This window comes from Anas acuta, chromosome 9 (genome assembly GCF_963932015.1).
Source record: "Anas acuta chromosome 9, bAnaAcu1.1, whole genome shotgun sequence".
NCBI classification, from domain to species: domain Eukaryota; kingdom Metazoa; phylum Chordata; class Aves; order Anseriformes; family Anatidae; genus Anas; species Anas acuta.
Window position 1 is genome coordinate 12,114,095 of NC_088987.1, and position 26,804 is coordinate 12,140,898.

General features: G+C 45.8%; 1 protein-coding gene across 3 annotated transcripts in view; it reads right to left on the reverse strand.

The window, feature by feature from the left end:
• The window catches only part of MB21D2 (Mab-21 domain containing 2), a 91,160-nt gene that overhangs the window by 32,615 nt on the left and 31,741 nt on the right, over positions 1–26,804 (reverse strand). The window contains exon 1 of one of the 3 annotated variants that reach the window (XM_068692019.1): positions 23,653–24,148. The exons of the other annotated variants lie outside the window; for them this stretch is intronic. Coding sequence (XP_068548120.1) covers positions 23,653–23,863 — 211 coding nt within the window. The 5' untranslated portion in view covers positions 23,864–24,148. Of the gene's footprint in view, positions 1–23,652; positions 24,149–26,804 lie in introns of those variants that run through there. 3 annotated transcript variants of the gene reach the window in all.

Consider the following 26,804-nt stretch of genomic DNA (forward strand, 5'->3'; position numbering starts at 1 on the left):
TCTGTTGTTTAGAGGCACTCGTTGCCTCCTCTGGAGCTTTGAGATGCATCAGCATGCTGGGTTTTCCCTCCCATGGCTCTTGCTAAGGCTGAACCTGTCTCCATAGGTCCTTCAAAGCACCTCAAGATGCTCCATGACATGTGAGAGAAGGGGGATAAAAACAGAGGGTGAAGAAACACAGTTTTTTTTCTATTTTCTTTTTCTCTCAGTCTGCACTCAGAGGGTCCTCCCTGAGGTGTGGGGCAGTTGTGCCTAACAGGAAAACTAAGTTTAGCTCATTAGTGGTCTCCCCTACTCGATATTTCAAGTGTTTAATTCAGGAACAAACTCCTGTTCAGCTTATAAGATTAGTTCAGCATCAGCCTCGCTTGCCCCTCTTCTAACAGTGTTTGGCTCTCACACTTTCTCCAGGCAATGTCACAGCTTAGCCCTGCTGGCTTGCTGGACTTCCTAGGCCAGGCTATTTGTAATGTTACTTTGTAGAGCCATCTCTTCCCTTCAGGTTATGCCACCTGTTACAATTTAGGGAAGTGTTTGGTGGCTCCTCTACTCCTTCCTCACCTCTGTCTTGTAATAATATGCCTATCCTCAACTCAGAAAATCCCATCAGTTTTCGTCACACCGTCACGCTCCAGTCCCACCTACACTAAGAAGGTCCCCATTTCTCCTCCACTGGGTGATTTCATCAAACTTGCACCTTGGGAGAGAAACTGAAAGGCCAGTGAGATTCCTGACTGGTTCTGTAAGGCTGTGTGAGAAATTTTTCAGGGCCTGCGTATGTGCTGCTTCCAGCTGTGCTGAGAGCCGCAATCACGAGGGGTGCATGCACAAAGACCTTGGCCATTTCATTCAATTCACTCTGGAATTTCTCTCTCATCTTGAAAGCCTCTGCTTGGCTCAGCTTGGTTTCCATCCCATTCATTCACACAGAGATACCTTTGTGTCTGTTACACCCTGGCAGACTTTTCCTGTCCAACTCGGTCAGTCCTGCAAATACCCACTGGCAAGCTCACATCTCTGCACAAAGCCATGTTTCTTCTCTGCAGCAGCTGCCTGCTTGTTACCTCTGGTTAAGGCAGAGCCATTCCCATCCTGAACAAACATCCCAGGTTTACAGACCTCATACTATCTCCCAGATAGCCTTTTCTCTGACAGCTCCTCCCTAGCTAAGGGAAAATATCAAGGAGCAATACACAGGAGACTCCAAATCCACAACATAACAATGCCTCCCATCAACCTTACTGGTGCAGGTGGGTACTACAACCAGTGGATTATGCCTCAAGACACTTCTAAGGGCCTGGGAAAACTCTCGGGGTGCCATCTGCCTCTGCACTCTGAGGCTGAGCTCCTGAAAGGGTCTGAGATCAATGGTTCCCCTTGGCATTTTTGCCATGCTGTTTACCAGACAGCTTTTGTTTCCAGATATGATACTTAGAGGGAAACCTAATATTCATGCGTGCACCTGCTGACACAACGGGAGGACTGTGAAGCAGTAGCCGTGTGCAACCTGATCTCCTGCATCAACTGGCCCAGGCTGAGCACGAAGCTGGGCCGCTTAAACCCATTAGAGGGGTCTTCGCTGTGACTAAGCAGCACAATGAGATTAGACAGGAGCAGTGGGGGCCAAGGGGAGGGCTTATGGCCACAAGATATCAGGCACTGCGCGTAAGGAAAGCAAAATGCGGATAGGAGGTAGGGCAGGCTTTGGGTCCAGATGACAAGGTAATTTATTTTTTTTTTCCCTGCAGAAGTCATGTTCAGTTTGCTGCAGCCCACAGCGTGGTTGTATACAGGTAGCAGAAGACTCGTTCAGGAGAGGAAAGCGCAGAATCATGGTCAGGACTGCAGAGGCACCTACCCCGAGGCAGAAAGAAGAGCGTGGGGACCAGGGAGATTTGCCTCCTCTCCAAAAGGGGCCCAAAGGGATTCTGAGGCTTCTGGATTTAAATCCTGGCAGGGGTCAGTGCCAGCTTCTTTTCAATATCCCCTAAGAAGGTCAACATGATAAAAGCTCACCCCCTCAGTGCTCAACAATCAGCAATTACCAACCACTTGAACAGCAGCAATAGGTTCTCCTCCTCTCCCCAAGTTTTATTACCCTGCAAGTCTGTGAGTGGGTTCAAAGGAACAGATGTCTTCATTGTGCCTTCCCCCTCCTTTTGCTCACAGGAAGAGGTGGGGCAGGGAGAAATGAATTTTCTCCAAATTACGTCCTTAGCCCACCGCATCCTCTCCACTGTTCAATGGACACAGAGCTAGGAAGGGAACTGCAAACTCCTGGTACTGCTGCAAGTTATTCAGAGCACAAGTGACTGGAAACTTTCACGCTGAATACACAAACAGCCTCTTTATCCAAACAGCACCCACGCTTCCATTTTAAATCTTGATGGTGAAAGTAAACACAAGCTTGGTAAATACATTTTACTTCATCTTTGCATCCACCCAGGCTTGGGTTTTGTGCTAACTGGGTGGTTTTTAACCTACCAGTTCACACCTCAGCCTGCAATATGCAGCATTTCACTGTTCAGCATCAAAGCGCCATTCTGAATGACATTAAAGGGACCACAAAGTACTCCATCATTTAAGAGAATTTGGTAGCAACACAGAAGTAAGCTCTTTTGCCAGCACAGCCAAAAGGTGCAAGAGATGTGTGTGATTCACGATTAACAGAGCTTTGCCAGTGAAATGCTCACCATAAAAGCCCTGTCAATTTGCCACTTGGTGCCACCTTTTGCATAGACACGGGTGAAGGTAGGAAAGAGCCTTCCTGGCATAAACTGTGAGCAGCTTCACAGGATTTTGCTGACAGTGCCTGGCCTTACTGACCTGAAAGGAGAGCAAGCTTCTTGCTTTGAAAGCATCAGCCCCTGCACTTTAAGCAGAAGGAAAGTCTTTAGTGTCTGGGTAGAGAACATCAGACACAACATCAAATGCTGAAGAAATGAGAGGCACAGCTGGGACCCCAAGAGCCTTATTTAATAATTACACAGAAAGTGGCAAGCCAGACCATGCAAACACTGCTCCCTGAGCTGTCAGGGTCTACAGACACAGAGCTGAGGGAGCACCACATGCTGCTTGAAGGACGACCATCTCCCACATGACACCAAGGCTGCACCCAGCAGTGTGTGGCAGCCCAGCGCTTGACCTCCCCCAGTCTGCTGACTGGCACTGCAGATCTGGTTTACAGTCTACAGTCCAAACACGAGGAACAACAGGAAGAAATCCTAATTTGCAGTGAAGGCAGACAGCGCTGCTGAACCACGGAGAAAGCTCCAACAGAGGCAGACAGGAGAGGAACTGTTGTGTCAAGGTGCAAACAGCTTTCCCACGGGAACATAATGACAGCTCTGCACTTCTCATCTCCATCTCTTCCTGACTCAGCAGTCACAGAAACAAATCACAGCTCTTCCTACAGTTCCCTTTATTAAGGGCAGAATATGGTTTACATTTCAGCAGAAGACTTGACAGAACTGGAGCTCTTCTTGGACCAAGAAGGGGAGGGGGAAATGCCCTACCACTGCCACCTGCACACAGGTCTTCTCTTCGCTGTGTCTATGCACCAGGCTACCAGCACCCAGAGCTCTGGCTGATGGAGGCAGCTGGTGGTACCCTGCAATCATTTTGCATAAATGGGACTTCTGACCATCAAAAATGCAGAATTCCCACTCCCCAGTGCCAAGATTTTCTACTCTGCATACACCAGAAACTCCCTCTGTGCAGTAAAACACGTCTGGTTCAGTTGTTCATCAGTCAAACTTAACACTTCCTTATTATGGGTTGTCAAGCCGCCAGTTTCTGCTCTTTGAGATTCCCCAGGCACCAAGAGCAGCACACAAGTCCTTGGACTTAACCCCTGAATAAAAGCTTAAACTGGTTTGGAGTTGAAATGCCCCAATTTACAACATCAACACTAAAGTCCAAAGAGCTACCTGCTAAGATATGGACTAAATTCAACTAAGCACTTGTCATTTCCTGCACTTCTCAGTCTCTACAATAAGCAAGTCTTAAACAAATGTGCAGTTACAGTGCAAGACTCAAGGCAGCTGCCCAGTCCCATCTTTGCCATGAGTCTGTGTATATGTATCCCCTCCCAAAACAAACAAACAAACAAAAAACTATTCCAGAAGCTCTCTGGAAGACTGCCAAATATGACTGCAAAGAGAAAAATAGGTGAGCTAAGTCACACATCTATTTATGAAAACAGAATTTCCTCCATCTCAGCAGGTGGAAGGAAATACAGTTGGCCAATAAGACCCCAGTGATCTCTATGCTGACGGTATTTGACAACAAAGAAATACCTGGAGTGGGAGAAACCATGTTAATTTGGGCACGGACTGTTTGTAAGTATCTCCATGTACTAACCAGGACTATTGCAAGACCTCTATGTGCACCTCTCATCCCACCATTCTCTTGGACCTTTGCTAAACCAAAAGGAACTGTACCTGCCGTGGCTGCAGTTACAGCCATTTGATCGAGTGATTACCCTTTTAAACTCGAAAGCCAGCTGAGAGTTCTGGAAGATGTTTTGGCACTACTTTTAGCTGAATCATGTAGTAATATAAACCACATCTGTTCCACACACGTGATCTGGAAAGCATCTTTTCTTCAACAGTTTCATAGGAGGAGAAGGTAAAATTGATAGCAGCTTGGCTCGTGGTCTTGAGCACACAGCAGACTGAAGGAATCAGCTTTTCTAGTCCAGGCTGCGAAAGGGAAATCAATCTAGTTTATTCTCCATAACTCACTAAAACACCTCAATTATCGCTGCAGACAGTGCGCACAGCCCTGCCAAGCTCCTCAGCAGAACTTCCAGGAACAAGGACAACCTCCAAAAGACAATCAGCAGGGATTTTTGCTCAGGTATGAGGAAATGCAACCAAAGAAATAGTCAAAGGCAACAGTTCAGTCAATGGTTAAAACAACCCAATGAAAGCAAAAGTTAACAAACGATCACAAGTTGCAGGGCTACTTAAAATGCCACTGCTACTTATATCCTAAGGACATGCCTCAAAGCAAAGGAAAACTTGTCCTATTAATTGTCACATAGACTTGAGTACTAAAGGGCTCTGTCCCCAACCAAGACTACTGATTGGTACTGGCAATATAAACAAAAAGCCCTGATTTTCAACATGATATGCTAGTTCAAGTGCTACTGCCAACCATTAACCTGACACTTTTGGGATGGCATGACTGGTCGTGTATCAGGTGAACCCATATTGCTGGTTCGTTTTCTGCCAACACCCTACTAGAGAGTGCGGGCGCTCCTCTGCAGCACCAGGAGCTATGTGAAGATGTCTGTCAGCAGAACATTCTTCTGGGGCAGAAATCTTGGGTAGCAAAGCCAGCTATCCTGTTGTCTCTTTTTTGAAGCCTGCCATTTGGAAATCTGGCACGTACAACATCACTTGTGGTAAAGATAAGGTGTATGCATCTGTCCTCCAGAAGAAATGTCTAAGAGATGGAAGAGCCCGAGCTCCTTGCAGAGCACTCAGTACCACCAGGCACCGTACACCATTTCAGGTTCCTCAGCCCTTCAAAAGGCAGATTAAAATTCCTCATTGCATTGCCACAGAATGGAAAACAAAGAAAAAAAGAGAGAGATTAAAAAGCTTTGCTCACTCACAGGCCTCCTTAAAGAAAAGCAGCAAAGAGTTAAGCAAGGACTGACCACAGCTTAAGTTTCGTCCTCATCAACCTTGGCTGCATGCTTTCAATACCAATGAAGACAAGAGATAGAAACAGAAGAAAAATAAAGTAAGAACAGGCAGATAAGGGGATTTCACAATGATCTAAGCCAAGAGATGCTGTCCTACGCTGTCCTTGAAACAAAAAGTGAGAGATCTTTTCAGAGACATCACTAGAAGTACGAAATTGATCTGTCTAGGAGCACTTTGGGTTGAAAAGACACATTATGAACTGGATAATATTATTAATAATAAAAATAATAATAATAAATCTTCCTTTCCTCTTGCCTTTGGCACTGAAAACAAAGAAAACTTGCAAAAAAGAACCACTAGAAGTTTTGTTTGTTTTCTTTTATTTTTTTTCAAGGGCATTTTTTTTATTATAAAGTGTTATGGTATAGAGAAAGCTGAGCCAGTCTGCACAGCAAGCAGTATGTGTCTCAAACTACAGTGGAGAGAGTGATGAAGGAATGAATGCCATTCAAAATTACTTCAAGAATGGCCTTATAAGTTATACGGGGCAAAAAAAAAAAAAAAAAAGGAGCAAACACCTTTCTAGGCATCTAACAGGAGTTGCCACCATTTGTTTCAGTTAAGCTGCAAAACACCTGTGAAAGGATACAAATGCATTTCAGTTATAAATTGGAGCTTCCCCATGTTGCTTTACAAGACAGATTTGTTTCCCTTACAGAAGCAACAAGCAGTAATCCCTGAAAAGCCCAGCCCAGTTCTAAGGACAGTCAGTCCTTCTCAGTCCATCTCTGCATAATGCACTGGACATGGTTGCTCCTACGTAACTTTCCCAGTTAAACAGCACAACCAATCTGAAGCAATCAAATTCAAAAGATCAAATTCAAATGTTGACTTTATTTATTAATTTGATTTCACTTTTAAACTACCTGAACTAAATTAGCTGTTTAAGCCAAAAGCAAGAGCTGCTCCATATTAATCTGGGAAAAAATGCACATTGCCTGGAACAAGACTCTGGGTTGTTAACCCACATGAAGCACGTGCATCCTGGCTGCTATGCCACCAATTTCAACCATCCAGTGTTTATAGTGAGCCTTCCTGCACCACTGAAATGACCCCTAGCCTACCCGTGTCTTTGGTATTCAGATCTAACTAACCATCCTGATGGGCAGCTGAAGAATGAAGGACACACTTAGAATTGACAACCTAAAACACTGAAAAACTCTGAGCTCCTTCCTTGTTCCCAGATAGATCTCACTTTTTTGTATATCTACTGCTGTTAGTTCAAGATTCTCTACATAACGGGAGGGACTGGAAATTCATTTTAATTTTTCTTAAATGTATGAGAAATAATGAACCTCCCCAAAGCCTCCAAGCTGAATTACCCTCTTTCCAGGAATTAGGAATTTGTACAAAGTATTCTTGACCTGCCAAAACAGCAGTTTGGAAGAATGCTACATAGCAGCAAAGAAATGGCAGACGACAAAAAGTCTGTTTGCACATTATATGCTTTATGATACAGTGCCATGTACATGCCATGAATCACAGTCCGCCAAATGCCTTCATTACTTGGCTCGTGTATTCGTATCCAACCAAAGCACATCAATTAGCTCTCCTTTCCAAACAGCTAAACACATAATAGTTATTTATGGCTAGAGACATTTTGTTTCAAAATAGCCCAATGCAAAATTTGCAGCATTGAGGCTAAACAATAAGATACTAGTTTGCACGTAATCCTGCTGGCCTAGGAGATCAGAATTCCTGAATTATTATCTTTTTATTATTGGAAAGAAAAGAAATCTGCTTTTACAGGAAACAGTGAGCATGTAGTTTGGACAGACAGCGATCACACCTCCAGATGGATGGAGAGAAAGAGGGTGGGAGGCAGGGTGAAGACACAACCCCTCTTGTTTATGAGATGGAAATAACTTGTGCTGTTTGCAAACAGCCTTTTCAAGCAGGAGGCTGAGGATGGACAAGTGAACACACATTTCCTTGGTCTGTGCAAACAGATGCCACCGGGGCAGATGAAGCTCTCCCTGCGTGGCAGAACATGCTTGTGCTGTCAGTCTGGTGGCTCTGTCAGATTTAAGTACACTTCAGGTGTCCACAGCACTTCAGTATCAAGTCAGACTGTAGTCTGGGTGAGCCCTGTGTGTACACAACATTTAGGAGTGCTTTTGGCAATTTGCAGGTGAGGAAAACATGGGTGCTGGCAAAAGCAGCTCATAAATAAACAATACTATTTAAATATAAAATAAAATGCAATGAAATGCACTCTGTGGCCACAGTAAGTCACTTAGGAATTACGAGACACTTCCTGACGGATTGCTGGTGAGCACAGACTATTTCACCCTCCTTTAGACAGCTAACAGGATCCAGCCCTTCCCACCACTTAAAATTCAATACTGTCAGAGACTGCCGACTCCTCTGTACATCGGAAGCAATGGGGGAAGCGAACAAAGCTGCTTTACTTTCCTCTAATCTTTCTCCCTTGTGTGGCTGCACCAGATGGTGCCGAGCTGCAGGTTGGAGGGAGATAATAAGCCCAGAGGAAACAAAATGGTAATATTAGGTTATAAAACAGCTGACCTTCAAATATGACGTCAGCTCCTGTTTAATTGATGGGACAGGTCCAGACAGACAGACGCATGCACACCGGGATGTCTGTGTGCAGCACCTTCCTTTCTAATAGGGGAAGGAGCCATACGGCAGCACTGTTAACATGGTCTGTTCAAACTTTACAGGTGTGAGAACAAGCGGAGAAAAAGACAGTTTCCATTTCTCTCAAGATGGGCAGACCCACTCAGGGAAAGTATTCTTGCTGAAAGTGGTTTTCCTTTAACCCCTGGTTCAGCACCACCATTCTCTACCATCGCCTGCCTCTCCCACTGCAAGCACAGTAAAATAACCCTACAGTTAGAGAGCACTGATCTTCTGTAAGAGGAAAATTATCAAATAGAAGATGGCTTTAAGCTTCTGGCTACTCTGGCTCGGAGCTTTACTTCCAGCTGCCAACACTGCAAACACTGCTAGTGGTTTTATACAGATTGTTGAGGACTGAGGATATCTTGCTTCAGTCAAGCACTGGCTCGGGAGAACTCTGCCACAGCATGCAGTAAAATTCAGCAGCCTTGTTTGGAAGCTGGCCTCAAGCATTTCCCACTAAGCTAATGCTGGTGACTTCATATGATGCTCAGCCTTGGGATAAAGAAAGCAAACCACACCACACACAGACACTGGCCTAGCCACCAGAGAGCACACAGGTCCCCCTCCAAACTTGCTTGTCCCACGAACAAGCCCTGTAACTCCGTGCTGTCCTCAGAAACCAAGAGCTGTCACAGGCTGCTGGCAGGGGAAATGCCTTCCTAGGAACTCGGGAGTTTTGCACAGAGCTTGGAACTGGGACAGCAGTGATTTAACATCTACCATTAAAAGCAGTTTAAAATTTAATGGTCAGAGCATAATAAATCCTATCCTTACAATTTCAGCTTGCAAGCCAGGCCACCGGTAGGACAGAAATAGCTTTGCTGCAAGGCAATCAAGAGTAACTTCAAGAACAAAAGTATTTTACAGAGAACACAAACCTTGGATTGTCTCAAACCACGGCCTCCCCCAGCACGTTTAATGCTAAGACACAAGATGAAGAAAGGAGGTACTCAAGCAGCCAGTATTTGTCATTTAGATCAGGTACTGACAAGAAACGAGCAATCAGGCAGACCAATCCTGAACTGTAGCGGAAAACTGGAGCACTGTCCTCCTTGGTGCAGAACAGAATAGAAACAACCCTAAAAACAACCTTACATTTTACTTCAGGAGTCTCATTTGGGTCCAGTCTACTTCTCACACTGTTCTGAGCATCTCAGACAGCTGCAATCACTGCCAGGTTACCAAGCAGGGTATATAACACCTGCGTGTACAGGGGCTGCATGCTCACAGTTTGGGTGGCACTCCCAGCTCACTGCTGGGGGATGCTGGCCACATGGTTATCCTCTGCACTGAGGACACCAACTGTTTTGCCTTCCTGTGTCAGCAGGTTTCCAAAGCTAACAGGAGGAGGAGGAACCTCTCACCTATCCAACAGATACACAGACAGGGACCTGTTCCTTCACCCCCTGCCATATCTGTAGCTGGAAAACAAAACCACAGGCTCATGCTGCCTTGCTGTGTGAGGCACCGACACAGCAGACATACAACACAGAGCTGTGGACACACAAGCAAACAGTGGGGTTTGTGTGACCAGCTTAGCTCCTGACCTTTTCACATGCTTCAGCAGGAAGGATTCAAGTGGCTGGATGCTAAAGATGGAGCTGCTTTAGCATGGAGGGGACATCAAAAAGAGGTTTTCAAAAATAATACCACCTCCCTCCATCCTCCACACGTACTTTCTCCTCTTACCTCCTCAGGTCAATTGCCCCTGTAATTTAGGGTGATACACCACTAACTACGGCCTCTTTAATATCCCAGTCACTAAAGTTTTAATGCCTTAAAAACAAAGGGATTGGGAGGGGGTTGGCAAAGGGAGTGGTGTGAAGCTGTGCTGTGCCAGGGAAGAGAAGAGGCCTCTCTGCAGCGTTTTGATGTAGGCTCCTGCTGTTCTAATGGAACCTTACCCAGGAAAATAAATCTTTAATTAAAGAAGGCTGCAAACAACCACAATGGGGCTTTTTCGTGGCGATACAAACCCTACTGCAGTTTCTAAAGCTCTTGGTTGAACAGAGGGCGAGCAGCAGCAGCCCCACACCGTGCTGAAGTCCGCATTCCTAAAATTCCCCGTCACTGGGCAGGCATGCTCAGAGAAGGCTGCTCAGTGGCTCAGGGGTTATTAGCTGAGAGTTCAGGTTCAGATGTGCCACGGGACAGAGGTCAAGGCTCATTGTCCCTCCAGGGCTTGCTTTTGGAAGTCTTGGAGTATTCCCGGCCTGGCATCTTCAGTGTCCTTTCCCCACCCACTATTGCACAAAGCGGTTTCTGCTTGCATTCCTCCAGCCCTTACAGCCCGAGCAAGTGCTGTAAGGTCTCTGGGGCCGAAGTGCAGGAGATCCGGACCGCAGCAGCCTCCTGGGAGGTCTCATGAAAACAGCAGCAAGCAGCTTCCACCCTACTCCCCCCCCATAACCACTACATCAGCATGAGGGAGGAGGATCGTGTTAATGCAGCAGGAATCAACAAGCCCGCTTGTTTCTCATTCCAAAGCAAAGACAAAGGTGGGGTTTGTTCAGCTAGGCGATACAGCCAAGGCTTGCAAGGAAGGCAGGAAACATGTGGGCATTTTAGAATTTTGGTTTGGACCTCGTCCCTTCAAATGGAATGTGTAGGGGAGTATTTTATGGAAAGAAGCACAGACAAAAATTGGAAACGCAGACGAAAAATACTTGGAAGTGCTCTACACCTGTCTGGTAACACTGCTCCTCTAGAGAGAAAGAGGAGTGGGAGAAAGGGACAAAGTAGAAAACAAAATCCAGTGCTTTAAGCTTATTTTATCCTAATTTCAGAATAGTAAGGAGTCACTAAAACATTCAGAGTTTTAGAGAAGAGAAATGGGAATAAACGTTTAATTTCTGGGCACATTTAAGAAAAAAATATGGCACACTAACACTGGAAAAAATAGAGCTGAAATGTAGCAGGGAAGCCTGGCTGTACAATAATAAGATACGAGTGAACGAAGGTCCTTAAATTCCCCGTGCTTCCAGCAGAGGAACACAAACAGCAAGTGGAGAAAATGAACTGCAAACGTAGAGATTTAATTTCTATTATTTGGTAGAAGTTCCCTGACAAATCAGCTTGCTAGTCAAATTGCACAATCCTTGTTTTTAAGCTATTCATATGCAGTGTTTAACAGGAACATTTTCAGCCATAGACTCTGAGCTGTATTTGGCAGCTACAGTGCTAATAATAAACTGTTAAAATATCTTGCTCATTCAGCTGACCAACTCCCTTAAAACGTCTTGTGGAAGAAGCCAATGTGCTGTTTGACCAGGAAATGGGTTGTCTTGGAGATATCTTCACAGTCAACAAAAGCTCAGTCAGTCACTTTGAGTGATGCTACCTAGCAATCTGCACATTAACTTCAAAGAGAAAATGAGGATATCAAAGCCACTGAAAGAGAAATCAACACCTGAAAGAAACATGCTGCTTGTCTCCCATGCACTGCTAGCTGAAGGAAAAGCTGCAGCAAGAGGAGAGTTTTGATCTCAAAATGTGCTGCTACCTCCCAGTGTAATTAGGTCACAAGGAGGCTAATGGTGTTCCTGCACATATAGCCATTTAGGTGAAAATTACAATTTATGCTGTTCTTTCAGAACAAGTTTCAGAGGTCAGACTTGCAGCCATCACTCCTTAAAATGAAAGTTACCACAAGGTTAGACAAAGAGGCAATCCAGAAGTGCCACCTAGTTATGGCTAAACCGCAAGAATTAGGAAGATTTTATTAATACAAAGCACGCAGCAGCTCTACAGCACTGGGCATCATTTTACAGACCTCCAAATATTTGTTTCCAAAATAAATCCCTAAAAGCAGGTTATTACATAACCAGATAAGGAAAGATGCTTATATCCTATAAAAAGAGATGTCTTTCTCCCAAATAAAAAGTGGAGCCAGTCCTGCCCAGCTCGAAGATGCATCAAACTCCCCATCACCAGAACTAGACACAGAGACAAAATGTCAAGACAGAAAGTAAGCTGAAAGCCAGCAAGATTAGATTCATGCTAATGTAAATATTGCCCCATGTTTGGAATTTAGCATTGTGAACAATGGACACGAGGTCTCTAATCTCCCCCCAAATGCCTTACCATGCAATAGGCCTTCTGTTGGGCTTTCTCCTCCCCCAAAAGAAATCAGTACGCTAGCAGCTGCTGGATCTAGAGAAACATGGACCAACGCCATCCACAAAGCATCCTAAATTCCTGTTAGCACATGCTCTGATGATCCAGCATAGTCAGAACTGATGGATGGTTGTTCCCCTCCTGTGCTGCTGCGAGACCATTGGCACAGGCAGCCTTGAGGTCCACCAGAGCTGGTGTTCCCCCAAGGCCTTATGCAAGCACAGAGATGCACTTAATGGATCAACATCTCTGCTAACTCAATAGCGTCTGAAACCTCAAATCCATTAACTGTGGGCCTGCATATTTGTAGCACAGAACTTTCAGGCGAGCCTGCTGCATAATTTTCTTAATAGTGCCACATATGACTTGGGAGTAGGCCAATTCCTGGGCAAACGGGGATATATGCTAATGCTTAGAAACGTCAGGAAGAAAGACAGTCCCTGTATAGAGCATTCCTGTCATCAGCTCCAGTTAAGGGGAAAAAGAAAAGCCTTGTCCCAGCTGTAATGAAAGGTCCCCCTGGTAGCAAGAAAAGTGGCTTTGCTCAGAGAATATTTGCATCTCAGCTGAATTAGTTAATGTGTGTTGAACACTGAAAATTGTGAAGTAGTATATAAATGCTAAGGATTGTTATTTATTATTGTTTTGGTGCACAACAGCGGAAAGCAGTGCCATTTACAGACGCAAATTAAGAACAACAGGAGGTCTGTGGACACGCTGTGGGTCTGGGGATTTTGTTCATTTGTCTCTCCCCATTCCTACAGAAGCCTCTTCTATAGGACTCCTGCAAGCCTCGCCAAGCAGGGCTGTGTGCCACAGTGAAACAGCTCTGCCGAGACAGGACAAGCCCTCCACCTGCAAACCTCAGTGACACCACCTCTCAACACCCTCTCCTACGCTCTGAAGCACTGTCATCAATGCCCTTGATTACCAGAATGCTGTCACCTAAATTATTTGATTTGGCAAAGTAAGGAATGCATACATACACGCATAAAGACACGTACACATTCCCAGGGTAACGAAAGGGTTAGTCACAAAGAGCTGAGAGCTCCGAGTGACACGTACTGGCACATTAGAGTGAGGTGATTCACACACTCAAGTGATGTCTGACAAGACCGGTCTCAGCATAAGAGCAAATTTTTAGACATCAATTTCTTTACCTGCATTGTTAAGAAGCAGCTTAGATAAAAGGTGATTTTAAACTTCCTGTCTGCGGCTTTGGTGAGGGAGTAAGAGGGACTGTCTGGCTTTTAAAGCAACTCAGGAGTGCTCTATGTTTCCAGAGCCAGGATTTATGTTTAAGAAGATCAAAATCACTTTTTTTCTCTTTAATTTTCCACACTAACTTGTAGCTTTAATGTCTCCAGCTCTGACTCAAAGAATGCTGTGCTTAAATAGCACATATGACCCCTCCTTCCCCCAAGATAATTAAAATAACTGCAGAGACATTGTCATTCTTTGGTATCGCAACTCTGCCAAAGTGGCTGTTTTCAGATAACACTTCTGCCTCACCTGCATGCTTTATACATTCACAAAGTTCAGAGGGTGTTGGGGAAACCTGAGAGTACAGGGTCAAGCTTTTAAAGACAAGTTAGCACATAAAACAAACCTCCCTGACAAATGCTCAGGCAAATTCTAACAGCTCCTTTTTTTCAATACTGCACTTAGATGTGCATTACAGATTGCACACAGGGAAAAAAAAAAAAAAAAAAACAACACACACACACATCAGGCATTTAATTCAAACGGTGCAGCTTGTTCAGAGATGCTGCATTTGCAGAGAGTTGCATTTTCCTTAAGCTAGTGATGGCTTACTTGGTTGCCCTACTGTCTATGATATACAGACATTTCAGCAACTTAAGCTTGGACGGCTGAGTATCAAGGGGCCAATATCAATACCTGATCTGCCATTCACCACACTTCATGCAACTTCCAAAAGGCAAATTGCAGAGGCAGAAGGCAACAGAGCCCCTGAAGAGTTGTTACAGCAACATTCCCTCCTCTATTTGCAGAGCTGAAAATTGTTTTATGAATACCAACCCAAAGATTAAAATAAACAGTAATTCACTGTCCATGCTGGAACAGAAGCAAGCTGTGCTGGTTGTATGGCAGGGACTGACCACCAGAGAATAGCTGTACAGCTATCCCTGTGTACGGATCTGCATCCATACCCAGGCTTCAGAATTATATAGAAGAGAACAATGAGCTAAGGCACTTCTGAATCAATAAAGCCACACCACTCTGAATGCTGGCAAAGGAAGAAGCGTATTTGGAAGCAGATTAGGATATCTATCTCCTCCCTTCTCCCAAGACAAGCCTTATTTCATCTGAATGAAATTGCTTAGCTCCTCTGCTTGCACTCAGCTCCAGATTCCTCAGTGCACCAGGCAGTGCTGGACAATCACATTCAAGAGTGGCAGTGTACAAAAAGAGTTCACACGAATCAGTCACAAAGTACCTACAAGAGCTCACAAGCTCCTGCAGAATGTCCTCTAGAGCAGGTTCCTGTCACACTGGGCTAGGGACAGAGATTAGAGTTATCAGCTTTGACACTCAGCAGGACTGTGTCACAAAGGATTAAATCATTATATCATGAGGTGTCAGCAGACGTAGCTTTCCTGCTGTTACACCACTAAGTTATACATTAATTAGTGAGGTACAAAACAAACATGAAGTATCTCCAAGCACCTGCCCTGTGGATCAGGCCCAGCCAGAGCTATTAGCACAGGATTTCTTTCCAAGAAGAGGTTCCATTGGGTCCCAGGATCACCCAAAGCATCACCAAGAGAGCCATTAAAATGCAAATGTAGAAGCCTGAAGGGAAAAAACACAGAAGTTGATTGCATTGTTTGCCTTAATATTTTTGAGAGTTCTGTAATACAATCCCTTCCTCACAGCCTCAGCATCTGATTTTCTAAACCAGGTCATATATGCACCAGTGAATAAAAACATCCTTTCTTGAGAGAGGTGTGGAACAGCATCAAAAGACCCTACAACATGAGCAGGAGAGCTGAAATACGTAATTGTAGAACAGAAAAATCACATGGCCTAACTGTTTTTGCAACAGAGCGAAAACCAACGTACCTACTTCTGGATGCAGCTGCTGAGAAGTGTTCCCTAGCTACTCAGCAATTCAGGACCAAACCATTTATGAACCCTCACTCCATCAGTGGGCGGAGGAAATTCCACATGGTCTGACTGAAAGCCACAGTAGAGAAGATCTAAGAAGACCAACAACATCCCACACATAAAACTGTACTTTTCATCTAAATCATGACCTTAGAAAGGTGTCATAGGACAAAATAAATGATTCTGTCCCAGTTTCTTACAGCTACCTCAGCTGCATTTTTAGCTTCAGCTCTGTCTGGCATTTTCCCCTTGCTTGGCATTGCCAGACTCTGCCAAATTACATCACCATACAGCTTGTACCCAGGTTGTACTCTTCAAACTAATTTCTCACAGCTTTGGGATCCTTTCAGTATAAAATGAGATTACTTGCTACAACTGCCTAACCCAGTCAGGTTGTAATGTTTCTCCCAGAAGCTGAGCTGTACTTGATCTCAAAGCCACCACTAGATCAACACTCGATGGCAGAGCAACTACCTGTTGTCGCTATTGGAAGACTCCCTGAAGCTCTCAAAAGCAGGCTTCATTTCCAGCTGTAGTCTCAGAGGGCTGCACAGTTGAAGTGCTCTAAGATGAAGAACAGCCACACCACAGTGTTCCCTGCCTTTCACCAGCTGCTGAAGCACAGAGATGGGGAAGCCTTGTGGTAGCACTGAGGTCCCACGTTATTAACCTCAGAAAGTTGCTGTGTGAACTGGGGGACAGCCAATGATGGAACACAGGTCTAGGGTGTCCAGACTCAGTGTTCAACAGTAATTTTCTTCGGATGAAGTGGATTCCACCCATCTCCTGTTCCACAAAATGAAACCACCCAGGGCTGTGCAAACTTCTGCCCAGAGCCCTACCCATGAGTGGGTGTGAGTAGCTGCCACTGCTGTTTCAAAGGCAAGGATGTTAGGAACCTTAAAGGAATGAACTCCCCCCATTCAGTGCTGTGCAAATTGTACTTTTTACAACAGCATGCTCACAACAAGATGCATTAACCACCTTCTAATTAAATACTTTCAATTAGATTAAAATTACACTGTCTGACAGATTAAATATAATGCATTAACAGGATTGTAATAACTTCCTTAGCATCAAGTGTTTATTAAAAGCTCAAAAGTCAAATATGCTGGGGGGGAGGGAACTAATCTTCCTAAAACTGAATACTACAGCAGATGTTAATTCCAGAAAGTCACTGAAACAGTGCTTTGAAAGAACTAAAGGAAGTGTATCTGATGAGGGTTTACATGATTCAGGAACCTGCCAGGTTGGCTGAAGTACTACTAATCCAGTCGGTCCAGGACAATTCCTATTTGCAATAAAAGGGAATACAGCAGAATGGTAGAAATGAAAGCAGACAGCAGAGTTCTTCGCAATAAAAAGAAAGGAAAATCCATAGCAGCATCTGTCAATTGGAACGTCAGCTGCTGCTGAAAGATTTATTCTGAATGCCTCGTAATCTGCCTTCCAGTTGCATTAACAAAAGAAAGAAGCCAAATCCCATATTTTTCATAGTTAGACAGGAAGACAGGATTGTGCTAACAGAAGTCATAAAACTTCGCCAGATATAAAATCCATAGGTAGGATGGGGAACCTATGAAGTATAGCTGCAGCTTCCAATGCAGTTTCACTTCAGTCTGATGAACTCACACCACATTACTAGTGATCTGAACAAGACTTGGGCAAAGAACTTGAGATATTTATCTAAAGGTCATTTTGCAGCTCTCTCACCCTTGCTCCCATGCATGAACACTTCTCTTTTCTCAGTAAGGGAAGTTCTGCAAGCGCAGCATCCAAAGCAGCCTTCTGCTTTATGTCTCGTGGTAGGTTGTCTGCTTTTGCTAAGAAAACCAGGGGAGATACCCTTTCCTTAACCACAGCTCCATCTACTCTAGTGCTTGCATCATGCCTACAAACATGCAAATTAGAGAAACTCTGCATGTAATACAGTATGGTATCCTGCGATGAATGGACTGCTGGTCTCAGGAAGTTTTAACTCCTCTTTCAGAGGCTACCTCACCGAGATATTAATGGACAGAATTGATGGTTTTACTTTTGATTATGGAACTTAACCCAGCCCAGCTCTCAGCTGCTAAGGGAAAACCCAGCTCAGGATGAATGTCACCCTGTGTTATGCATTCAATTCTTAAAGCTCACTTTTCATAGAAAATAAGCTACAGCTCTTACTTTCCAAGTTAGCACCTACATAGTCCAACAATCAGGTTCATACGCTAGCATCACCTAGACATAAGTAATGGATTTAGTGGCAGACCATTTTTCTTAGACTCCAAGAGAATTGATAGGTCCATGCCAGGACCTCTACTTGCAGCTGCCACCACAGTGTCTCACAAAGATGTGCCTGGAGCTCCGCTGCCACCACAGTCACCGTTCAGAGCACTGTGCTGAGGTAACCCCACCAACTGAAGCCCCTTCGATTGGAAGTGAGAGCTCATCTCTTGGTCTGAACCACATTTCTTTCTAGACCGTTCCCATCTAACTTACCCTGTAGAGCACAGACATCGAGGGTCCATGTGGACGGAGAAGAGAACAGCGATGAGTTTTGGTGATGTGCCTGGGAAAACTGTCTTTGCAGCAAAAGTATTGGGACCTGCACAGGGGCAAGACTGTATGGGACAAGGCCTGAGAAAAGATGCAAAAGTTTTGTCTGTACAAGACATTGTTAAAGTCAGCAGGAACGTGGCTTTTGACAAATCAAAATGAAGAAAGACAATCCCCACTATCCAAAAAACTTACACGGTTTAAGGGTTCCCTTTGAGAAGACCGGGCAGGATGACCACATAGTCTCCTCCAGGCTGGATTCTGCCTGCAGGCTGTTCTACCTCTCTGACTACACATCTGTCTTAGAAATCACCAAAGCTACAGAAAAACATGCCCTCCAGCCTTCCTGAGCAGTGCTGCACTTGCCTTTATTTAGCTTCACCTACAATCAGCTGCCAAAAAGAAAGTTGAACAACTGGTTTCTGACTTGAGCTGCTCCAAATGTTCCTGCATTCATGCAAAGTCATGTAGAAGAAAAAAGGAAAAGTCAAAAACCCAACAACTCGTGTATCCTGGTTACCATCCTCCACTATAATTATAAAATTGCCCTTAAAACATAATTACATAATTGGGCTTGGCAAGTATTCACCCAAATCTTTTACAAATATTTCCCCAGACTGAAGGAACAGGCGGTGGGCAGCCTGACAAGCCTGCCATGCGAATGTGTGCCCTTAGGACATGTTCCTAGCTATTACACTAAATACTTTGCATCACAGCCTAATGTTTCAAAACAGTAGTTGAGCAAGTGAAGTACCGGCGGCTTAAAATAAATTGAGAGAAAATGATCAAGCTATTTTCACTGCACATGGGGAGGGACCCCTTCGAACAAAGAGATGGAGGAGGCTAGCAGTCCTTTTTAACTGGTGACAGAGAGAATCCCCAGGGGAGGTAAAATTGGTTGGCTTCTGATAGCTGCAGCCAACTGGAAGCTTTCGACGCCTTGCTAGGGTTATACTGACAGCGTAGCACCCTGCCCCTTAAAAAACAAAAAATAATAAAGAAAACACGACCTCAAATGCAAGCAGAGAAACCTGTGGTCTGCAGGGAGTGGGGACCCACCAGAAGCCAGAAATGAAATCTGCAGTACAGTAAGGCTGGTTTTAGCAGCTGTGCATTATGCATTCAGCAGCACAGGGAATGCCAGCAGGGAGCCTTTATTAACATAGGCCTCTGAGTATACAGCATGCTCCTGTCATGATTGGCCTCTCTTGAGGAAAGGTGCACACATACAAAAGACTTAACCCCGGAGAGATCACACCAATCCTGTTGCTATTTCATCAGCTCGACGCCACAACAGAAACCAGAGAATTTCTGTGATTTATCATAGACGAACAGGCAATGGTTCCAACAATGCCTGAAATCTAGACTATAATGGAAGGTTTCATCAGCAAGTTATACCAGGTAGGGAACAGGAAAAAACGCCACACAAACCTACAGAGTTACACTACCAACGCTGTCCTAATATACAGACCTTCACTGCAAGGGGGGCCACAAAATGCATCTCTTGTAGGAGATGCTAATAAACACAAGCTGTTGTCAGGACACCTGTGTCCTTAGCACAGCAATCTGCACCTCCACCACATGTTTTAGAGGCCCCTCGGTCCAAGAAGCAGCTGGAAGCCCTGCTGCAGACGCAGGGGCCAGCAGGGTAGCTCGCTCCATGTGGGAAGCGGGTACTGGCAGCAGAAGGCTTTTGCTGGCACCAGCTCTGCCTCCGCCACAACTTGCCTCCATCTCAAACACTTGCTGGCACACCCAGCTCAGCACTGGGAAAACACCCTAGAAAAGAGGAATCATCAAACCTCAGTGCCAGGAAACGCTCCCAGCATAGGCTCCCCACCTCTCCCGTATCAGGTGCTGATACAAGCTCTCTCGAGGGCTTGTCAGCAGCTCCGAGTGGCAGCTGGCTGCCAGTCCCCAATGTGCAGCCTGTCGGCAGCCCAGGGTCAGCACTGGGATGTGCAGCTCCCATCCTGTCCCACACAAGTGAGGTGCAGCCACCGGAGCACCAAAAGATACACTAGGGGCCTTCAAAAGGAAAGGCCGCTCTGGCACCAGTTGGAACCAGTCCTTTCCCTAACTAGGGGGGAGAGCACAACGAGAGCAAAGGGGAGGGCTTAAAATGCCCTGAGCATCCCCATTCTGACTCTACAGAGCAGAAAAGGTCTCATGATAGGGAAGAGAAACAAAATACCAGCCTGAAGAGCTCAAGAACTGCTCTAGACAACCCAATGCTAGTGTGTGCCTAGAGTGGAGGAACGGTCTGTATCTGTTCATAACTCCTTGCTCTGTTATTTTTTTCTCTTCTTGTTAAGAAGTAAAACGTGAGAGTCAGTATCCCTAACAGCATGAGCTGCTGTGAGACAGCAACAGCACTGGAAATTTCAAGAGGCTGTTTAATATGCAATGTTCTAGTTCCCAGGAGCATAATATATGTTTTCTCTCTCTCTCTTTTTTTTTTTTTTAAGCCTAGCACATCTGTGCTTTACAACACTTTTTTATTTAGTGCTGAACAGAAAGAGACAGGTAGTCTTTATTAAATAAGTTTCCAGGAAGTACTTGTACTGCAGGAACAATACTCTCAAGGTCAGGTACCCCTAAAAGGTTTTGCAATATTAATGCAGTGCTCTCATCACAATTGCAGCAAGTGCTTTAAAAATCAAAATAGCATCATCTGTAACATTATCACTCAATAAAAATAACCCTTTATCACTCCTTAAGCACAAAAAACCACCAGAGTCACGGACGGAATAAGTAATCACCTCTTTTTGCGACTGGCAGACAGAGACTTGGTCTCCCAGTCAAACCCAGCCAGCCCATCATCTACAACACAAGACTCTTTCCTCTACTCCTTTTCTTGATTAATGCAGCCTCCCCTCCCTTGAGGCTCAGTTATACCTGTGTTGGAGACAAGCAATTATCAGGCACAGCTCAGCATGAGTATGGGAGGTTACCCAGCACAGGCACCAAAAGCCACCTGTTGTTTCAAGGCAGGGTGCTGGCAGGACCCTATGGCTGGTCCTGGTGATTAAGTATGGGATGCCCATGAATTGTCTACATGCAGAAAATAATTCCCCCAACTAATAGCCAGGTCATTTACAGCCCTATTCTAATGCTTGGGGCACAACATTTTGGACAAAGGCATGACAAGCAGCACCTCTCCCTATACCATAGCACAGCTCTTGAGATCGCCCATAGTTCAGTCACTAATAGCAGTGCAAGACAGCACACAGAAGAAAATGAGTTAATATAAACAGAAAGCAAAGATCTGAGCGAGAGGGCAAGCCACAGGAGCACAAACATCTGCGAATCTGTGCAAAGTCTGCTCGCCTATCAGTCATCCATGAATTACGGACCAATGTAATTAAATCAGAAAAGCTACGTTTAATTTTCCTATCATCACCCGATGAGATAAGAGCAGTACGTATGGGAGGGATCAGGCACAGGGGAAAGAGCTATTTATTAATAAGTTAAATCATTTTAGATTTAAGAGCCTGTCTGGCTAAGAAAGGTCTGATCTACAAATGTAACTTCTGGGTCTAAGGCAGACGACTCAGATACCCTGTCTCTATTTCTGTCCTGGGCTTGGTCCTGAGGTCTTGTCTTTTTACAGAAACAAGTCTCATTGCTAACTGTGAGATGTAACTTCGATAGAAATATAGCTTCTGTTTAAACCCATTTTTAGTCTATACAGTGAAAATTGAAGAATGCTTATCTCCCACCGGTTACATTAACAGACAGCCACGTTAATCTATGCTATTTCTAAACAACCCAAGGCTGTTTTCATTAACAGCAAGCCCTTAGGGTGCACCCGCAGAAATACAAGGTACACCACAACCTATTCTTTCTTCTATTGCCTATTCCTGCCAATGAGACAGGAAAAAATGCCGTGATCCCTGTCCCCTGCAAAGGAAAGCAATGCTTTAACACAAGCTTTCTCTACCTAGCAGCCACACACTGAGAACTGCTGGTCTCACTGTTTTCTGTCCTCTCTGCTTCATCTCATCAAGCCCTGCTTCCTCAGCCAGTTATTTAAAGCCCATATTGAAAAATGTATCACATCATAACAGTGGATGACTTCCATGGGATCAGGTTTTCAACAACAAAAATCCTACAGACTTTGTTGCAACCAGGGCTTTACCATGTAACTTTTTTTTTTTAAACAGGAAGAGAAAAACATTTATAACAGCAACTATAAATATACATGCTACTGACTTTTCAACTTGTTGTCCTTGTTCTCAAGCTAAATTTAGTCTGTTATATCCTGTCCAGCCCTTGGTGAAAAAGCAATACACAAAATAGTCTGTGCAAATCCCAAAGCAGACGATTATACTTATCCGGGTACTCTATAAGGTAACCAGCTGAAGAGGTAAATGGTCATTCGGTGAGTGTAGGTATGTTCATGGCTACAGAGAAAGTGGTCTATTTCTGGGGTAGGATACCCCGCAATACAGACAACAATTATGATCACAATGGGATAGCTCTGTGCTGCTGAATGAGAAAAGTGATGGAGGTTATTCACTGCGCACACACAGACCATACATTTGGCTTGTGCCACGTATGCTTCAAGGGTCTACGTGCACCTCCGAGCCACAAAGAACCCTTCCCTGGCCACACCTGCTGATTACCCCTGTTCTTATTTTACACACAGAAACGGCTGGGATATCAACTCAAATCCAGAAGACTGATTTAAACTCCAACCTGCAAGTAAAGAGCATCCTTTTGTACCTCGAGGGCTCTCATTCCTATGAGTTATCTCTTAGTCAAAATAAGGTAAATATTTATCGGGAAATCAACGCCTATAGAACCGGAGTTGTTCGTCATTCCGCTGCTAATCTTAATAAACCTTAGTCATGCCAGAGCCCAGGTGATTTCTGCAGGGGCCAATGCGTCTCACCCCGGTTTCAGGATCCCTGCCCGCAACTCAAAGTTTCGCGCAGAGGAGGACTCCCCCGCCACAATCTGACTTGCTCCACTCGCAGCAAGTTTTGCAACCCAGGCAAGAACCGCAGCTCAGAGGATGCTCCTGCTCGAGCATCAGCCGGTCTAATAACCAAAACGCGTGGAAAAAAAAAAAATAAATAAATAAAATAAAAAGAAAAATCTGTGTTTCCTACAGCTTGGATAGCTGGGGGGAAAAACAATACAGGCTCGGGCTCGCCTCGCCTGCAGCCCTGCTGGCTCGGCGTGCTCCTCCAGCACCGGCCAGCTCTGCCACCCTGCTTTCCCTCTCTGCTTGTACACACACAGCACCGCCGAAGGGGAGGTGGAAGGGCCAGGAAAAAACAGTTTGCTGGCGGTGAGAGCGGCCCCGCGGCCGGAGAGCCCGCAGCAGGGGAAGGCTCTGCCGGTGCTGCACGGCCGGGAGCCCTGCCCCGAGGTCCCCGAGGTCCCCGAGGTCCCCGAGGTCCCCGAGGTCCCCGAGGTCCCCGAGGTCCCCGAGGTCCCCGAGGTCCCCGAGGTCCCCGAGCGGCACCGCCGCCGCCCCCGGTCCCTGCCCTACCCAGCATGGAGAAGATGAAGTCCTTCGCCGTGTGGATCTCCAGGGCTCTCTGGTCGTCGTACTCCCTCTGGTCGTGCTTGGTGAATTCCTGGATGAGTTTATTCAATTCCTCCACCCTGGCTCCCGATCGGAAATCCAGCTCCGGGAAGGGAGGCTTGCTGGTAGTGCCGGCGGACCCTGCCTTGCTGGCGAGAGGCGCCGCCATCTTCATGCAAAAAAAAAAAAAAAAAAAAAGGAAAGAAAGGGAAGGGGGGGGGGAGCCGAAAAAAAAAAAAAAAAAACACACACACACACACGCACACGGGAGGGGTTTGCAATGGTGCAATGGAAGAAGGCGGGCGGGCAGCCCGGGCGCGGGGGCTGCGTGCGCGGGGAGGTGCGGAGCGGGGCCGGGCACGGCGCTCAACAAGCGGCCGCGCTGCCCCCGCCCGCCCGCGGCCCCGCCGAGCCGCCCGCTGCCGGGCTGGGGGCCGGGCTGAGCCGTGCCGAGCTGTGCTGAGCCGTGCCGGGCTGGGCTGAGCCGTGCCGGAGAGGCGCGGGGGCCGCCCGCTGCCGGGGGGCGTTGGGTTTTGGGGGAGGTGGTGCGGAGGCTGGGGTCGGAGCTCCGGCTCCGAATGAGATGCATTTCTTTATGTTATTTATTTATTTGTTTTAATTTAAATTGAATTGTAAACTTCAGTAAAAGCCTTGTCCTGCAAGTGGGTTAATAATCGGCTTGGAACTCTGCGCTTCCCACATGTTCCCAGAAGCATTCTGTGTTTATTCCTTTCTGGCTCCATAAGGCATCCCGTAGGTTCTGTGTGTATATATACAAGCACATGCATACATGAAGTCATTTTATTGTATCTTTGTGAAGCAAAGACCAAGACAAAGTATCCTCACTGCTGCACCAACACCCTGAGCTCCACAGACAAAGGGTAGGGGGAAGTGGGGTGTCAGAAGACTTGAAAGTCCAGCAGCTTGTGCCAAGGACCCAAACCTCCGATCCCCATCCATTCCCGCACTGTCAAGGCAGCATGCTTTCCTTTAGTACATGTTTTAATGCCTACTGACTTTTCAACCTGAAGTGGTTTTCTCCCCTTAGTCTGATATTCTGAGCCTGGTCCCATCATGGAGCATATATAGCATGAGCTACCTGGCTGCATCTGTCTGTTTTCCTGCCCAGGGAGCACACAAGTACATTGTTAGCTTCTGCAGGGCACTTCAGTGCTATGGCAGTGATGCAAACTGCATCAAAAAGTATTATCCCCTGAAGCCTGGCAGAAAAGAAAGCTTTCGTCTCAGTCCCAGACAAAGTAAAATCTCTGTACCAAATTTTGGAGTGAGGCATTCAGAGAAAAACCAGGAAGGTGGAACTAAGCGTTCACAGGCTGGTTTCCCTGATGCGTGGTAAATGCAGACACTAGTGTTTAGACCTGTGCTCGGGGATGTGGCCTGGTTTCACAGGACCACTAACCTTGGTCAGAAATGGGAGCTCAGCACCCCTGGCAGTGGGACCTTATCTGAAACAAGAAATCTACTAGGGTAGATTTGGCCCCTGTGGCAGAAACCACAGCCTATTCAAAGGAGAACAGGCACCGCCTGTGGCTTTGTTCTGTATTGCCTTACACAGATTCTGAGGGCACTGATATCTCATTATCTACGAAATGATGTCCCAAAGGCAAAGGTAGGAGTGCCTGTGTGTGCATCCACATGCCCTCTGCTGGGTGCACAGGCCTTACTGTGCACAGACGCCACGCTCGGCCAGCTCTGACACACATGGACTTCATTCTCCATCTGAGCCTTTGGCGACCAGCTGCACTGTCATACGGACCGGTTTGACTTAGCCCTGTTTGACTCTGACCAAACACCTTTCTTTCCTCTCCCTTCCCAGCAAAGCCTCCAAATAAAAACCACTTAGTGCTGGCGTTAACGCACTGTGGGACCTGAATTGCAGAGGAGCAATTAGAGGTGTTCTGTGGTGGTGGCCTCCCAGAGTGGTGCCGCTAACCTGGCGCAGCCCGTGACCTCCCAGCCCTCCCATGCTACCCTACCGAAGTCTGTCTGAGCGCTCAGGACTCCTTGCTTCCTGCCCCTCAGGTTTTTGAGAGCCCTGTTGCTATTTCTCTGCAGTGTTTTTGTCTGGGGTGTCAATCTCATGCAGGCAGACAGCTCCCTCTTGTGATAACACCGCTCCCCATCATCAGCATGCACAGAAGTCACATTAACTCCTGAACCCCAAACCATGCCAAGACCTTCTGTTTTGCTCTATCCATCTTTGAACATCTCTAGGTCTCATACACCTGCTATAACCACTCCTAGTTGTGTGGGGACCTTGATCCACTTCTGTGTAGTGCAAACTGCCAGCTGCTATGATGCACACGTCGCTGGCACCACTTGGCAAAGTAGCAGGGCCTTTAGATAGGAGCTATATGTTTCATCCCCAACTCTCCTGCCTCATCCCTTTATGTCTGATGTTCTCCACAGGCTTCATGGATTTGGGGCTTTCTCCTCTACCTGTATCTTGGTTGCTGCATTATATTTCAGTACTGGAACTTCCAGTAGTTTCTTCATGAGTGTTTTGTCTCAGATCCTGTTTTTCAGTGGGTTTCCAAATGGCCGGACCGACTCTCCACCCACATCAGTGTCAGACATATTTCCACTCTCTTTTTTTCCCTCTGTTCAAAATGTTTAAAGCCCATTCAGTAAGTTTTACAGCTAGCTTTGACTGCCTGAATTCCCTAAATGCCTATGGGAAACAGAAAGTGCTTCAGAGACAACAAATGCCAGAAGCAATGGAGATCTCAGTTTCACCGTCTTTTTTAATGGCACCCCTGCCTGAAGTTACAGTCGTTTTCATATTTCCAGAAGATTTCCATTAGACAAAGGTGTCAACTGCTCCATGTTTCTTGCTCGTCTGGAATTTGTTTTGTTTCTGGTACCATGCATTATTCAGACATTTCTCAGACTCAAAGCATGTGTTCATTTAGTGTCTGAGCTCAAACCAACACTGCTCACCAAGAGCATTGAGCAGTCAGTTTGCATTTTCTTCAGGAGTCTGACAGGTACTGAACCTCTCTGTCCCCACCCCAGTGCTATCAGAAATTCACCTTCAAGAAAAGCATTGTACTTGCAAAACAAGGAGCCTCCTTACTGTCTTCTTTGGAAACCTC